Source organism: Pan troglodytes, chromosome 19 (assembly GCF_028858775.2).
Source record: "Pan troglodytes isolate AG18354 chromosome 19, NHGRI_mPanTro3-v2.0_pri, whole genome shotgun sequence".
NCBI lineage: Eukaryota > Metazoa > Chordata > Mammalia > Primates > Hominidae > Pan > Pan troglodytes.
The window spans coordinates 62,104,122-62,120,198 of NC_072417.2; the positions used below are offsets into that span (position 1 = coordinate 62,104,122).

Genomic DNA, 16,077 nt, shown 5'->3' on the forward strand with positions numbered 1-16,077 from the left:
CCTGGGTAGATGGAAAGGAAGTTTTGCTTGCTGTAACAATACCCGCAGGGGCCACTTTTTTAGGCCACAATGAAAATTTAAGACGTGAGAGTCCACCATCTTCATGGAATCCTGGAATGAAATTCACTGTGTTTCCAGTCATGTTTTCATTTCCATAATATTCCCTTTTCATTTTTGCCTTAGGTAACTCCCACTCTCTGATGTGCAAACTTTCTGTATGTTTAGTATCTTCAGTGAATATTTTCTTTTCCTTCAAGCTTTAACCGAGACTTGGCTTTCCCCCACATATGGGGTATGAGTCCATTTAGTGAAGGGTGCTCCATCACTCAAATCCTATGCACTGGGAGATAGGGTTAGTGTCCTTACTAACACTGTGTCTATGTGTCTGCTAAACCATTACTCCTTTACTGCCTTGGAAAAGCCGCACCTCCGTCACCACTCATTACTTTCAGCAGCTTTCTTCTTGGTTCCTCTCTCACTCCATCATGGGCCCCAGCACGTTGTTTCGTCTCTGCCTCAAGCCTTGCCATTGCCCTGTGTTACTTCATAGTTTTTAATGAACAGTCAAGTCCCTTGATCGTGAGGTCCTTCATATGAATTCCTCCGTCTCTCACTTATGCCACCAACATCTATGGTGATGCTCTAGACTTTGCCATCTTTTAGAATTAACTGACTTTTCAGATAATGTTTCAGAAGTTCTAATGCAGCATCCTTCCATATTGGTAGTCCAATCAAGAAGATTGGACTTCTTAGGAGAAGAGAGTCCAATCTCCTAAATGTGTTCTTTGACTTCATGTGGATCCCCAGCCCATTACTTGTTTTACTTTCCCCCTATGTTAACAACACCGTTCACTTTCTGCCTTGTATAATTTAGATTTCATGGCCATCTTCTACCCATTTCCTAAACCCTTCCCTTGTCCCATTGTTCATTGGTTATTCTTGTTTGGTAAAACTCACGCTGGATGAATCAAGATATTTGTCTCTTTTAATGCTGTTACTTGGGTTGCTGATGCTTCTGGAGTTATGCTCACATAATGGAACAGACAAATACCACTGTAATTTCCTGACCGTGAGCCCTGATTCTACACTCAACTCTTGCTAATCCTACCTTGGTCCTCCCACTCTCCATAATGACTATTTCAAACCTCTGCGGGCTCCAGATCTCTGGGTCCCTCCTTGCCCCTCTACTCCCTGGCTGATGGCTTGTTTCCCATTCCACAGAGGCACTGCAGAGAAACTGCCCCAGCTGGATGAACAGATCATTCTCTCTTGTGTCTACTCCTGTCAAAGGCTGGTCTTACCTAGTCCTTCACCTCTGATGCTGATCACATCCTCTTAACCTTCTTAAGAATCTCATGGTGTTGATTATTCTGGGTTGTGACTGTATCTTCTGCTTCTCTTTTTATAGGCTCCTAACATTAGCAATAAATTTTCCCTATTAGCTAAAGTTTTACCCGTTACTTTAAATAAGAAAGTTAGTTCTTTCCACCTTCCTTTTACAGCCAGATTTTTCAAACCAGTGTTGCAGATGGGTAGGCAGATATGGTTGCTGGCAGGAGCTTGTGAAAATGAAGCAGGGTTTCAGCTGAGAGTGAGGAGGAGGGAGGAGAGATTGGAGGTTTAAGATAGAAATAGTGTGATGTAGTCATCTAGGAGAGACAGATAATACTTTCATGTACATCACTGACATTGCATCAAATATTTAAAACAGTTGCTATTGGAAATGTAAGGAGAATGTGAACCACAGTTATAGAGGGAGTTTTAATATGCTTCTCTCAGAATTTGACATATCAAGTAGGGAAAAAAAGAATATTAAAGAATGTGATTTAATACAACTTAGCAAGCTTATATTGAAAAATGTATGTATGCAAGCAGAAAGCACATTTACAAATGTGGTGTCTATTCCATATAGCAGGCCACCAATAAAAATCTCAGTTCCTGAAAGAAGAAGTCACAGGCTACATTCTCTGACCACAGTGCAATAAGACAAGATATTAGCAATAAAAAGATTTCCAAATGGGTTAGTGTTTGTGGGAGTGTGTTTAATGAGTATGAATGTTTTGTTATTAATCACTCATCTATATGGCTTTTGGTAAAAGAGGAAATCAAAACTTACAGATTCTTTAGAAATCACTACAACAGTTTGGGCACCATGTCTCACGCCTGTAATCTCAGGACTTTGGGAGGCCAAGGCGGGCAGATCACTTGAGCTCAGGAGTTCAAGACCAGCCTGGACAACATGGTGAACCCCCAGCTCTACGAAAAATAAAAAAATTAGCCAGATGTGGTGGCATGTTCCTATAGTCCTAGCTACGCAGGAGGCTGAGGTGGGAAGATTGCTTGAGCCTGGGAGGTGGAGGTTGCAGAGAACTGAGATCATGCCACTGCACTCCAGCCTGGGCAACAGAGCCAGACCACGTCTCAAAAAAAAAAAAGGTACAAAATGCTACATATAAAAATTTTGTGAGTTATGGCAAAAGCCACTTTTAAGAAACAGTTCATGGCTCTAAACGTTTTCATTAGGAAAGAAAGAGTTATAGACAAATTAAAGTTTGTATTCAGCAAAATAGATAATAGACAATTTTTTGCTGATTTATTGAGCTGTACATTGCTTTTTTTCTGTGTGTCATTTCATAATAAAAAAGGTACTTAAAAGTACAACAATGAAATGAACCAAAACAAGAGGGAAAATGTAGGAAGAGATAAGTGGATTGGAACAAAGAACATTTTCTCCTAGAACTGGTAAGTACAACTAAGAGCTGGTCCCACGAAAAGACAGACTAGACAAATGTTTGGCAAATGTGATCAAGAAGACAGAACTACCAGAAATGACAAAGAGTATACAGAACACCATAAGCAAAGACAAAATTGACTCAAAATAAGGTGGAAAACTTAACCAGAACATCGTCCATGGGAGAAATAGAACAGGTTGTTGAAGATCTATCTTTATGTCTTCAAGACACAAGGCCCAAACAATTTTAGTGGTCAGGTCTGTCAAATCTTAAGGACTAGGGTGGCATGCGCCTGTAGTCCCAGCTACTCCGGAGGCTGAGGCAGGAGAATGGCCTGAACCCGGGAGGCAGAGCTTGCAGTGAGCTGAGATCACGCCCACTGCACTCCAGCCTGGGTGACAGAGTGAGACTCTGCCTCAAAAACAAACAAACAAAATCTTAAGGACTAGGTACTTCCTATGTAATCTAAATGGGTTAGACCATTAAACAATGCAGAGTAGGCCGGGCACAGTGGGTCACGCCTGTAATCTCAGCACTTTGGGAGGCTGAGGCGGGTGGATCATGAGGTCAGGAGTTCGAGACCAGCCTGGCCCACATGGTGAAACCCCGTCTCTACTAAAAATACAAAAAAAAAAAATTAGCCGGGCCTGGTGGCAGGCACCTGTAATCCCAGCTACTTGGGAGGCTGAGACAAGGAGAATCCCTTGAACCTGGGAGGCAGAGGTTGCAGTGAGCTGAGATTGCACCATTGCATTCTAGCCCAGGCGACAGTGAGAGACTCCATCTCAAAAAAAAAAAAAAAAAAAAAAAATGAGTAAACTATATAGCATCAAGATCAGAATTTGTCAAAGAAATTTGAATGCTTAAATTATGTTTTACTTTTTAATTAAGGCAACATATAGTTTTAAAAAACACAAATACACAGTAGAGTAAGACATAAAACTGGAGATACCCTAACTATTCTGGATTCCCTCTTTAGGAATTTCTTCTTACATATTTACATATATAAATAAGTATATAAGTATATAAATATTAATAAGTAAGAAGCCTATGATATTCTTTTTCTTTCTTTCCTTTCTTCTCTTTCTTTCCTTTCTTCTCCTTTCTTTTCTTTCTTTCTTGTCTTTCTATCTTTAGACTTCCTATTATGGAAGAAGAGTTTTTATACTCATCTAAACCCTCCCCATATCTTCCTGATAGAAGTTCAATCAACATTTTACATTTTAACATTCAACATTTTAATTATTATCCTATGATTACATTTCCTTTCTTATATAATTTGTTTTCTTTGTGGTTAGTATTTTTCCCATTTTGGGGACTAGGGTAGTTTTGCAATCACCTACATTAATTTGAACTACACATCCTCTTTCAGTAGACACAAGTGCATCAAGTAATTTCTCAGGGTCTTTCCCCCTTGAAGACGCACCTCCCAAAGCCTGTTATCCTCCTCCAGTTCGTGCTTGTTTCTTTAGACTTGCCTTTGCCCTTACGTAATCTAGAAATTCCTTTTGCTTCTTTCCTTGGTTGTATTAATTTATGGATCTCATATGCTGTTAAAATTTTTGGATAGAGGATAACCTCTGGTAGCTTCCTGAGAAACACTGGAAACAACCAATTATTATATCAATAAGTAATTAATTAGAGGATGGCTCATCCATACAGTGAAATGGCAAGCAGCCACCTTGAAAAGATGTTAGAACTACTGAGTGATCTTGTGAGGGTAACAGGTAGACCTACTCCCCCTCCCTCCTACTCCCCCTCCCTTTTAAGAATAAGCATTTTAAGAATAAGGTTGCTACACATCAAAATGTGAACCTTGAGAAAGCAAGTTGAAGGACTTCGAAACTGGATACAAGTTTCCTACATTAGGAGAAATAAAAGCAAGGAAAACAAGCCATTCTATAAAAGAAACATCAAGGAAGGCTTTAAAAAGTCAGAAAATGGGCCAGGCACAATGGCTTACGCCCATAATCCCAGCTTGGGAGGCCGAGGCAGGTGGATCACCTGAGGTCAGGAGTCGAGACCAGCCTGGCCAACATGGCAAAAACCCCATCTCTACTCAAAATAGAAAAGAATTAGCTGGGCGTGGTAACTCATGCCTGTAATCCCAGCTGCTCAGGAGGCTGAGGCACGAGAATCACTTGAACCTGGGAGGCGGAGATTTCAGTGAGCCAAGATCGCGCCACTGCACTCCAGCTTGGGTAACAGAGTGAGACTCCATCTCAAAAAAAAAAAAAAAAAAAAAAAGTCAGAAAATATGTAACACCAAATATAGCACTTATAACAATAAACATAAGTACTTTTAACACCCCTGTAAATAAAAGAGAGCCTAATACACTCATATGCCATTTACAAGAAAGACATCTCAAAGTAGCAAAATAATAAAAGTACAAGACTGGGCAGATACCTCAGCCAAATGCATACAAAAAGAAAGCATAGTCCAAAGTCACTTCAGCCTAAAGTAGACCTCAAAGCCAAAACAGGGACAAAGAGCATTATTTTATGTCAGGAAAAGGAACATTTAATAGTGATTTATAGTCGTCTTGGATCTTTGTATTGAATCTTCTGATGTAGAGATATAGACAGTAGGAACTATCCGTCCTCACCCACCCTGTGAAGCTGTAAGATATGGTAAAACCCTTGCACTGACACCGTTAAACAACTGTTCTTGGGCCGGGCGTGGTGGTTCATGCCTGTAATCCCAGGACTTTGGGAGGCCAAGGCAGGCAGATCACCTGAGGTCGGGAGTTCAAGACCAGCCTGACCAATATGGAGAAACCTGTCTCTACTAAAAATACAAAATTAGCCAGGTGTGGTGGCGCATTCCTGTAATCCCAGCTACTTGGGAGGCTGAGGCAGGAGAATCACTTGAACCCGGGAGGCGGAGGTTGCAGTGAGCGGAGATCGCGCCATTGCACTGCAGCCTGGGTGACAAGAGCAAAACTCTGTCTCAAAAAAAAAAAAAAAAAAAAAAAGAACTGTTCTTATTGGGGAGACAGCATACAAATAAAGACAATATTGAGTAGTATGAGGAAAACGAAAAGAGGGTAAGGGCACACAGACTGAAGGGATTAAGGAGAGTGAAATGGCGATTTCATAAGGCGATTAGTTTTAAAATGTCCAAAAATCATTAGCTTTCTTATGAATCACCCATTATCCTTTACTGTAGCCAAAAATAAATAAACGCTAGGAATAAACACTAGTGCTGCCGTTTCGAGAATGTCCTATAGTCATCCACACTTTAACCTTTTGAGTGTGGCTTCTTTTTTTAGCATAATGCATTTGAGATTCATTCACCAGTAGTTCACTCTTTTTTAGTGCCGAGTAATAGTCCATTATATGCATATTCCATGGTTTATTCACTCACCATGTAAAGAACATTTAGATTGTTTTCAGTTTTTGGCAATTAAGACACTGTACAGTTGGCCCTCTGTATTCGTGGGTCCCACATTTGCAGATTCAACCAACTGTGGATTGGGGAAAATAATGGATGGTTGCACCTGTACTGAAGATGTACAGACAGACTTTTGTTCTTTTCATTATTCCCTAAACAATACACTATAGCAACTATTTACATAGCATTTTCATTGTACTATTATAAGTAATCTAGACAGGACTTATAAAGTTTCAATATATGGGAGGATGTGTGTAGGGTATATGCAGATACTCTGCCATTTTATATAAGGGACTTGAGTATCCATGGATTTTTTTATCTGCTGTGGGTTGGGGTTGTCGTGGAACCAATCCCCCACAGATAACAGGGGTCAACATTTGTATACAGGCTTTTGTGAGAGCATAAGTTTTCATTTCATTTGAGTCAATACCTAGGAGTAAGATCGCTGGGTCATATGGTAGATGTGTGTTTAACTTTATAAGAAATTACCAAACTATTTTCTAAAGTGGCTGTGCCATTTTGCATTTCTACCAGCAATAGATGAGTTCCAGGTGTTCACCATCCTTGTTAGCCCTTGGTATTGTCCATCTTTATTAAATTGTAGTCTTTCTAATAGATGAGTAGTAGTATCTCACTGTAGTTTTAAGTTGCATTTTCCTAATGCATCTTTTGATGTGCTTATTTTGCATCTGTATATCTTTGGTGAAATGTCCAAATCTTACTATCATTTTTAAAAATTTGATAGTTTTCTGATTTTTCAATTTTGAGAGTTCTTTGTCCTTTCTAGATATAAGTCTTTTATTGGATAAGTGATTTGCAATTTTTTTCCTCCCAGCCTGTGACCTATTTTGGTTTAATTTTTGTATATGGTGCAAAGTATGGGTTGCGAGTCATCTTTTTGCTTATGGATATTCAATTGTTCTAGCACTGTTTGTTGAAACAACTATTTCTCAATTGAATTGCCTTTGTACCTTTGTGGAAAATCAACGAAGGTCTATTCCAGGACTCTCTGTTCCTTTGATCTATATGTCTTTCCTTTTGCCAGTATCACACTGGCTTAGTTACAGTAGCTTTATAGTAAACCTTGAAATCAGGTAGTGTGAGTCTTCCACCACTGTTCTTTTTAAAAATTCTTTATTTTAGTTCCTTTGTCTTTCCATAGGTATAAATTTTAGAAATCAGTTTGTCGCTTTTTGCCCAAAATATCCTGCTAACATTTTGATTGGATTGCACTGAATCTATAGATCAGTTGAGGCCGAATTAACAGCAATATTGAGTCTTCCAATCCATGAGCACGGTTTGTCTCTCTATAGGTCTTCTTTGACTTCTTTCATTAGTGTTTTGTAGTTTTCAGCATACAGAGATGTTGCATATACTTCGTGAGATTTATAACCAAGTATATCATATACCTTGGTATAACTAAACATTTAATTTTTTTAGTTTTAATGGAACTTTCAAAATTTCAATTTCAAATTGTTCATTATTAATATATAGAAATAGGATATTTAAAATATACATTGACTTTTTTTTGCAACCTTGCTAAACTTAGTCTGAAAGGGTTTTTTTGTTTGTTTGTTTGTTTTTGTGTATTGTACATTGTTTGGGATTTTCTGTCTATGTCCTCTGCAAATAGAGACATTGCTATTTCCTCCTTTTCAATCTATGCTTTGGATTTTGTTTTCTTACTTTGTAGCGTTGAGTAGGAATGGTGAGAACAAATATCCTTCCCTTGTCCCTGACCTTAGAGGGATAGCATTCAGTTTTTCACTATTAAAGAGGATATTAACTGTAGGGTTGTTTGTGACTGACCTTTATCAGGTTGAAGTTCCCTTGTATTTCTAGTTTGCTGAGTTTTTAAAAATCATCAGTGGATATTAAGTTTTGTCAAACGCTTTTTTACATCTATTCAGATGGTCAGAGGGTGTTTCTTCTTTAAGTCTGTTGATATGATGAATTAGATTATTCACCTTTGGGATGTTGAACTAGCCTTGCACTCCCAGGACAGACACCATTTGTTCTTTCTGTGCATCATCTTTTATATATATATATATATATATATATATATTGCTGGATTTGATTTACTAACATTTTGTTAAGAATTTTTGAGCATTTGTTTATGAGTGATATTTATATTTGGTTTTCTTTTATTGCAATGTCTTTTTTTTTTTCTTCTTCTGATTTCATTATCAGGGTAAGGTTTGTCTCTTAGAATGGATTGAGAAATGCTTCTTCCTCTTCAGTTTTCTAAAGAGTTTATATAGAATTGGTGTTATTTATTCCCTACCTGTTTTGTAGAATTTTCTAATAGAGCTATGATTTCTTTGTGAGAAGATTTTTAATTACAATTTCATTTTCTTTAATAGATAGAAGGCTATGCAGGTTACCATTTCTTCTTGAGTGAGTTTTAGTGGTTGTGTCTTTTAAATAATTTATCCCTTTCATCTTAGTTGTTGAATATTTTGTCATAAAGTCATTCTTAATATTTTCTTATTATCTTTTCAATATCCATGGGTTCTTAATGATACTACTTTTTAAAAATTACAGATATTGGCAGTTTGTGTCCTTTTCTCCTTTTTCCTGATTACTTCAGCTAGAGGTTTGTCAATACCATTGATCTTCTCAAAGAAGGAACATTTGGTTTCATTGATTTTTTTTCTTTTTTCTGTTTTCCATTTCATTGATTTCTTTATCATTTCCTTTCTTCTCCTTACTTTGGATTTAATTTGCTCTTTTCTAGTTTTTATTTAGGTAAGAGCCCAGATCATTGATTTAAAAACTTTCTCATGTTTAGAAAATGATTTGATTCAACACGGATTTATTGCATACCTCCTTATGTGATTTTTAGAAGGTGCTTTGGAAAATACTGAGCTATCAAATGAGTCCCTACTGTTTAGAAGGCTAGTTGCATTTTTGAAAGTGAGTTTTTCCCCCTTTAATATCACCATAAGGCTCTGTTTGGTTACATGTATAGGGTTTTAGAGTATAAAGATCATTGGAAACTGTCGTAGTCCTGCAGTTGATCCTTGAAGGGTAGAGAGGATTCAGTGAAGCAGAGGTGGGGAGTTGATCACAGAGTTGGAGAGAATCTGGGAGGTTGGCAAGCCTATCCCTGGTGTACTGAGGCCCAAAGTTAATACAAGATCAGACAGACAAATAACAAAAATAGATGGGTCTGGCTAGAAGAGACTTGGTTTTTTGTTGTTGTTTGACAGGGGGTGGGATAGCAAGAAGCGTGGGGGAATGAAGTATGCAGCAGGCTGCAGTGTAGGTCTCAAATTTTAGACATTGATAATAGCATGTACAGACGCAGGAAGAATGCCATTTTGAATGAATTAGGAGGCAATTAGATTTGGGTTAATTTTTGTGTGCTTTGATTTCTTTAATGTGTAAACTACTTTCGAAAAGCCACAAACAACTTGGTAAAGTGGAGTTCTATAGAAATTGCTAAGACCAGGAAAATTCGGGGGTCTGAAGATTCGTATTGAGAGTGAATATGCAAAGACGTGGTAAAATCATGGTTTATAGGTGAAGAACCAGCCAGCAAGGAATAAATGCCTCATTTATAGATATACAGTTTGTGGCAGAACTAGAACTAGAAAAGATTCCAGGCCCCATTATCTTGCCAGTGCCCACATGGCACCTAGCACTGGGTTTCTCTCAGCAGACCTCTATTAAAGCTAGCTGTGGCTCACCAAGGCTGTTAATGCTGAGAATAAAGAAGTAAGACAGTCTCGGATCTCAAGCAATGCGTTCTAGTGGGCAGTCAACTGCAGTATTGTTTGTCTGATTCTAAAATACACTTAAAAGAAGGCAACATTGGCCAGGCACGGTGGCTCACGCCTGTGATCCCAGCACTTTGGGAGGCCGAGGTGGGTGAATCACAAGGTTGGGAGATCGAGACCATCCTGGCTAACACGGTGAAACCCCGTCTCTACTAAAAACACAAAAAATTAGCCGGGCGTGGTGGCGGGCGCCTGTAGTCCCAGCTACTCAGGAGACTGAGGCAGGAGAATGGCGTGAACCCGCGAGGTGGAGCTTGCAGTGAGCCGAGATTGTGCCACTGCACTCCAGCCTGGGCAATAGAGCAAGACTCCATCTCAAAAAAAAAAAAAAAAAAAGCGACATTGAGAAACCTGAGGGAGAGTGTTTGGGAAGGTATTCCTAGAGGAGGTGAAGCTGGATCGAGGCCAAAGGGACATGCAGGAGATATCCCAGTGGTTCTGTGTCTAGGAAGAGTATGTTGGAAGAAAGGATATAGTGTGATCTCTGTGTAAGTAAATGAATAAAGGAGGCAGACATTGACTATGTACTATAAATGTTGGCTGTGGCAGCCAGAAGGAAGAATAACACCAGGTTATGAGCTATTAGAATGAAATTAGGGCCGGGTGCCATGGCTCACACCTGTAATCCCAACACTGTGGGAGGCCGAGGCAGGTGGATCCCTTAAGCCTAGGAGTTCAAGACCAGCCTGGGCAACATGGCAAAACCCTGTCTCTACAAAGATACAAAAATTAGCCGGGCATGGTGGCACCTGCCTGTGGTCCCAGCTACTCAGTAGGCTGAGGTGGGAGGATTACTTGAGCCGAGGAGACGGAGGTTGCAGTGAGCTGAGATCACACCACTGCACTCCAGCCTGGGCAACAGAGCGAGACTCTGTCTGAAAAAAAGAAAAAGAAAAAAGAAATTAGACTTGAGCAGGACAGTACTATGTTCTTTGTAAATCTCAGTTTATACATAGAATATATGAATGGATTTGTTTAATAATATTATGTAAAAAAGAATACGACATAGTGAACGGAGCACTTATTTCTCTTTCATGGAAGTTATTTATGCCTAACTGCTGTGAAATCCTCCTTAGGCACCCGAGGCATCCACCAGAGGAAAAGAAAGCACAGCATAGCAAGCAGCAAAAAAGCTACTTTGGCCAGGACCTGTGAGCTCAGTTCCTTTCTAGGCAATGACAAACTTGTTTTGTATTGTTGAGAACACACACAGGTGCTAGAGGCAGACAGGCCTGGGTCCTCATCCTGGCAACCTTGCCCCCTCGTAGCCGTGTCACTTGGGAGGATTACCTAGCTTCCCTGAGGAACATTTTCTCATCTGTGAAATAGGGATAATAATACTCATAAGTGATTAGAAATTCTGCATCCTCTACTGGTAATTTTGTCCATGGGCTAGATAGTGGTTTGATTTTCACCTTTTTATTTGAAAATTTTAGTTGGATCCTTAAATTATTAATCACTTTAGAATCATGTTAGATTCTTTTGTTGTATTTGGTGTATAAAACATGTTGACTTGAGACAATATTTATAGATGTTTATCCTCCTTCAACTTTCTTTCCACTCAGCGTTTAATACTTTTTTTCCTCCTTTAAGATGACATTAGCAATGATTCCTCTCTGGTTGTGGGTATTCTTGAAGCCATTCTGAAAGGCCGTGGTTTCCAAATCTGGCCAGGTGTCAGAATCACCTGGGGAGCTTATTTAAAGAAGGGTTTTTAATCCCCATCTCCCAGAGTTGAATGATTTAGTGAGGTGGAGTGCCAGGAAATACATTTTTATAAAACTTCCCGGTTGAATTTGTATGCGGCAGGGTTTGAGAATCAAGGTTAATTAGGCATATAAAGTCATCCAGGCAAACGATGTGTGGCATAAGCCTGAGTTACTGTTATTTACCCCCAGAGACTCTGGCATAATAATAGGAGATAATGAGGGGGTTTGATTAGATTTAGGACTGTATAATGGGGTTGGAGGCATTAACTTGGCTTGAGAGGAGTAGTTACTAATATTTTATAGGCTATTACTGCAACTTTATTATATCAAATATTTTTAAACCAGGCAAATGGTCACTTTCTTTTTTTTGTTTGTTTTGTTCTGTTTTATAGATCGTGAGGACCAGTCAATTCTTTGCACGTAAGTAAATGTTGAATGTTCAGATTTGTTTTTGATTTTCTTGGAAAGTGGAGCAACTATTTTTGTCTGGGGGGAGGGGAGAAGTAGAGCAGTAATTTTTAAGAGTTTGATGTAAACCTCGCAGTTATTTTAAGACTAAGATTATGTAAGTTGCTTAAATTTGGTGTTAATGGTTGGTTGTCAGTCTGGGCTTTTCACACACTTTATAATGTTAATCTGTGAAACTTACATCTTTAGTTCATAGGTCAAAGTGTAGGCCTACTGGACGTTTCAGTAATTTATTCTTTTTACTCAATAAGCATTTACTGATTATCAAGTGCCTACTGTACTGTGTGCTCAGTGTTAAACATTCACAGCAGAATAAAACAATATCCACAACAGGACACAATTAGATTTGCACATTAGAAAGATTACTTTGGCAGCAGTGTGGAAAATGGAGTGGAGGAAGAGTTGAAACAAGAGGACCAGTTAGGAGGCTATTCAGTTATCTAGGCAAGAGATGGTGAGGACTTCAGGTATAGAAGTAGTTATGAACCTAGAGAGCAGTGGTTGCGTTTAAGCGGTGTTCAGTTTAGGAGGCAGATTTACCAAGACTTGGTGATTTACATGCATAAGAAAAAGGAGCTAAGAGAAGGTTTTGTTGCTGAAATCTCCTGACATGGGAACATGGGAGGAAGAACAGGTTTGGAGTGGATGATAATGAGTTTGGTTTAGGACACATTGCATTTGAGGTCCCTATGGCTCATGTAAGTGGAGCTGTCATTGGGCTCTTGGATATGTGGGTTTGGAGCTCAGGAGAGTGAGATCTGTGCTAGAAATGCAGATCTGAAGAGTCAGTGGCATGGAAGGTGATGGAAGCCATGCCGATGAATGAGATTACCTTAGAAGAATGTGTTGAGAGAAAGCAGAGTGTGGAATCCTGAGGAAAGCCTACACTCAAGGGTCAGGCAGAGGAGGAAGAACCACAAAGAAGGCTAAAATGACCCATCATAGGGGCATGAGGAGGCAAGAAGGTGTGGTGGCACAGCAGTCAAGGGGAGAGAGGCATTTCGGGACAGAGGGAGGGGTCAGCACTTCAGATTGAGTGGATGAGATGAGCAGCAGCGTGCCCACTGGACCCAGCAATAGAGAGTGGAGGGTGCTGGAGTGGACTGGGGATAGCGAAGAGGTAGAAGCCGGGTGGCAGTTGAGGCATGAAGGGGAGGTGAAAATGTCAAAAATAAAATACAATTTTTAGAAAACTCAAGTATGAACCTACTACTTTCAGATAGTTTGGGAAGGTGGAGAGTAGTTGAGTGGTGGTAAGAGATCAATAGGATTTTTGTTTTTGGTGTTTTTAGTGTGGGTGAGATTCAGTGCTGATGAGAGGAAGATAACATTTTGGGAGTGGCTTGGATTTGGGCAGGAAGGAGAATTGAGAGAGCAAGGAGGGTGATGAGGTGCAGAGCACAGGGGTTGGGTGTCTGGGCACAGTGAGGTCCTAGCGGGGGGCGCGACTCTTCTCCAGTGACGGGCCAAGGAGGCAGATGAGTACCAATGCGGGTAAGTAGGGGTGGGGAGCTGTGAATTGAGAAAATTCTAATCTAATGGTTTCTCTTTTCTATGAAGTAGAAGACTTGGTATTTAATAAGAAAGGGGAGGAGTGGCAGGATAGGAGGTTTGAGGAGATGAGAGTTAGTCAGTCGGCTTGGTTATATGAATTTTTTGCTAGCATTGTTTAGCCTTGAGGAGTTATATAAATTAGCTTTTCCTGAACAGCAAATCACGCTGAAACTTAGTGGCTCAAATCAGCACGGTTCTACAGGTTTCCCAGCAGTTGGATTGGGCTCAGCTGGGCAGTTCTGCAGATCTGGGCCAGGCTCAGCTTTCTTATTGAAGGCTCACTGCTGCGTCTACGGACAACTGTGGGATGGCTGGCTGACTGTTGGTGGGGGTGCCTTGGTTTCTTCTCCACTTGGTGTCTCTTTCTCTGGCAGTCTAGCCCTGGCTTTTAACGTGGTAGCAGCGTTCAACAGCAGCAAGAGGGCAAGCTCCAGTGTGTAAGCATTGTTCACGTTTCTGCTTGTGTCACATTCTGCTGTCCCATTCCCAAGCAAGACATGGCAAGGCATGGCATGAGTCAGGTGGGAAACATCATAAAGTGAGGCATGAAACAATTGGAGCCATTACTTTAGCTGATCCACCATGGATGTGTTGGAATACAACCAAAACCAGGTGGAGACTTGTACCTTCTCTTAGATGAAGTGGTTTGATGAAGACTTTTGGGAACGTCTGAAAGCAGGAAGCACTTAGGGAGGGAATGACTTGCTGTTTGACAGAACAAAAGTTCGTGAGTACTTATTTTGTTACCCAAAGTGGCCAGTACAGACGCTAGCACTTATGATTAGATGATCGACACCATTTTAGTTTGTACTTTGTCACCAATTAATAGACTTGGATTTATGAGGTAAGTCTTCTAGCACCTGGGTTTATCTCTTCTTGGGTACAAAGGGGCAGTCATCAAGTACCATGTTTGTTTTCTTCCATTCTTTTTTAAATTGCTTTTTCCATTTTATTATGAATATTTTCAGACATAAAGCACAGTTGAAAGAATTTTGCAGTGAGCACCCATGTGTCTACCACCTAGACTCTACTGTTAATATTTCACTGTACTTGCTTTATCCTGTCTGTCATCCATCAGTCCTTCTTATACTGTTTATGTTGGGAGGAAAACTTTTCCTCTTGCAACTTGGGTTCAGGGGACCTGCAAGTTAACTGACAATAGACAGATTAACAGAGAAAAGATAAGACTTATTTACACAAGCGTACTCAGTGATGAGTGTCTTACGGAATTATAGAAATAAAAGGCATATATCCTCTCCCTGACAAAAGGGTCCCGTGAAGTTTAAGGCTTCAGTGGGAAAGTATGGAGGGTTCTCTTGGTCTATTTGATGCTGATGAACAGCTGGGTTCACTCTGTTCAGTGCTAAAGGGCATGCTTTTCTCAATCTGGGAACCTCCCTGGGAGGGGTCAGTGACAGCTGCATATACTGGGGGTCCTGCTAAAGTTTAGATGATGTTTCCTTACGTGGCTGCTGAGATGTTTTCAGTTTAAAGTGATTTTCATACCACTTTAGTGGGCTATTAATCCCTTCATTTGATGCATTTCAAGTTCAATTGTAGATAGACATCAGTACACTGTCCCCTAAGTACTTAAGCATATAGTGTTAACTGAAGCCCAGTATTTTCATCTTTTTCTTTTGAAACAAAATTTACTTAGAATTCAATGCACAAACCTTAATTATTCATTTCCTAAGTCCTTGTATAACCTGAACCGTTATCAAGATGTAGACAATAATACCATCACCCCAGAAAGTTCCTTCTCCTGTCCCCCCGTACTTACCTACCTCCACCTCTCTCAGCCTCATTATAGTTTAAAATTTTTTAGATACCGCTGATATTTAGTAACAGCTTTTCATGTTCATGTCTATTATAAAGTTACATTGTGCCCTGAAAAATATGAAAAAGTGAAACAATGTATCTTAGATTTAAGAAAATATTATATGTTCCATGGTGCCTTTGAGGATCCACCAAATACAGTACTCCAAGTGTGTGTGACTGGGGTCTTCATAAACTTAGTCCACCGCCAAGCTAATTAAGTTTTCTGCATAAGATAACTATTTAGGGGCAGTCACTCTGTGATTCTCCCCATGCTCATGTTAAATAAATTTGTATGCCTTTTCTCTTATTAAAAAACTGTTTAGTCAACTTCACAAACTTTCCATATGTAGCTATATATATATATACACACACACACACACGCACATATATATACACATATATAGATATATACACACATATATATACACACACATATATGTACACACGCACATATATATATAATATACACACACACATATATATATATATGTAGTACGACCAAAAGAAAATACAGGCCAGGCATGATGGCTCACGCCTGTAATCCCAGCACTTTGGGAGGCCAAGGTGGGCGGATCACCTGAGGCTGGGAGTTCGCAACCAGCCTGACCAACATAGAGAAA

General features: G+C 39.7%; 1 protein-coding gene across 21 annotated transcripts in view; it reads left to right on the forward strand.

Annotated features, from left to right (window-relative positions):
- MYH10 (myosin heavy chain 10) overlaps window positions 1-16,077 on the forward strand; it is a 154,464-nt gene that overhangs the window by 30,368 nt on the left and 108,019 nt on the right. For all 21 annotated transcript variants that reach the window (XM_063799771.1, XM_063799776.1, XM_009432768.5 and 18 more), the window contains one exon: window positions 12,010-12,037. In XM_063799771.1, the coding sequence (XP_063655841.1) occupies window positions 12,010-12,037 (28 nt within the window). The remainder of the gene's footprint in view (window positions 1-12,009; window positions 12,038-16,077) is intronic.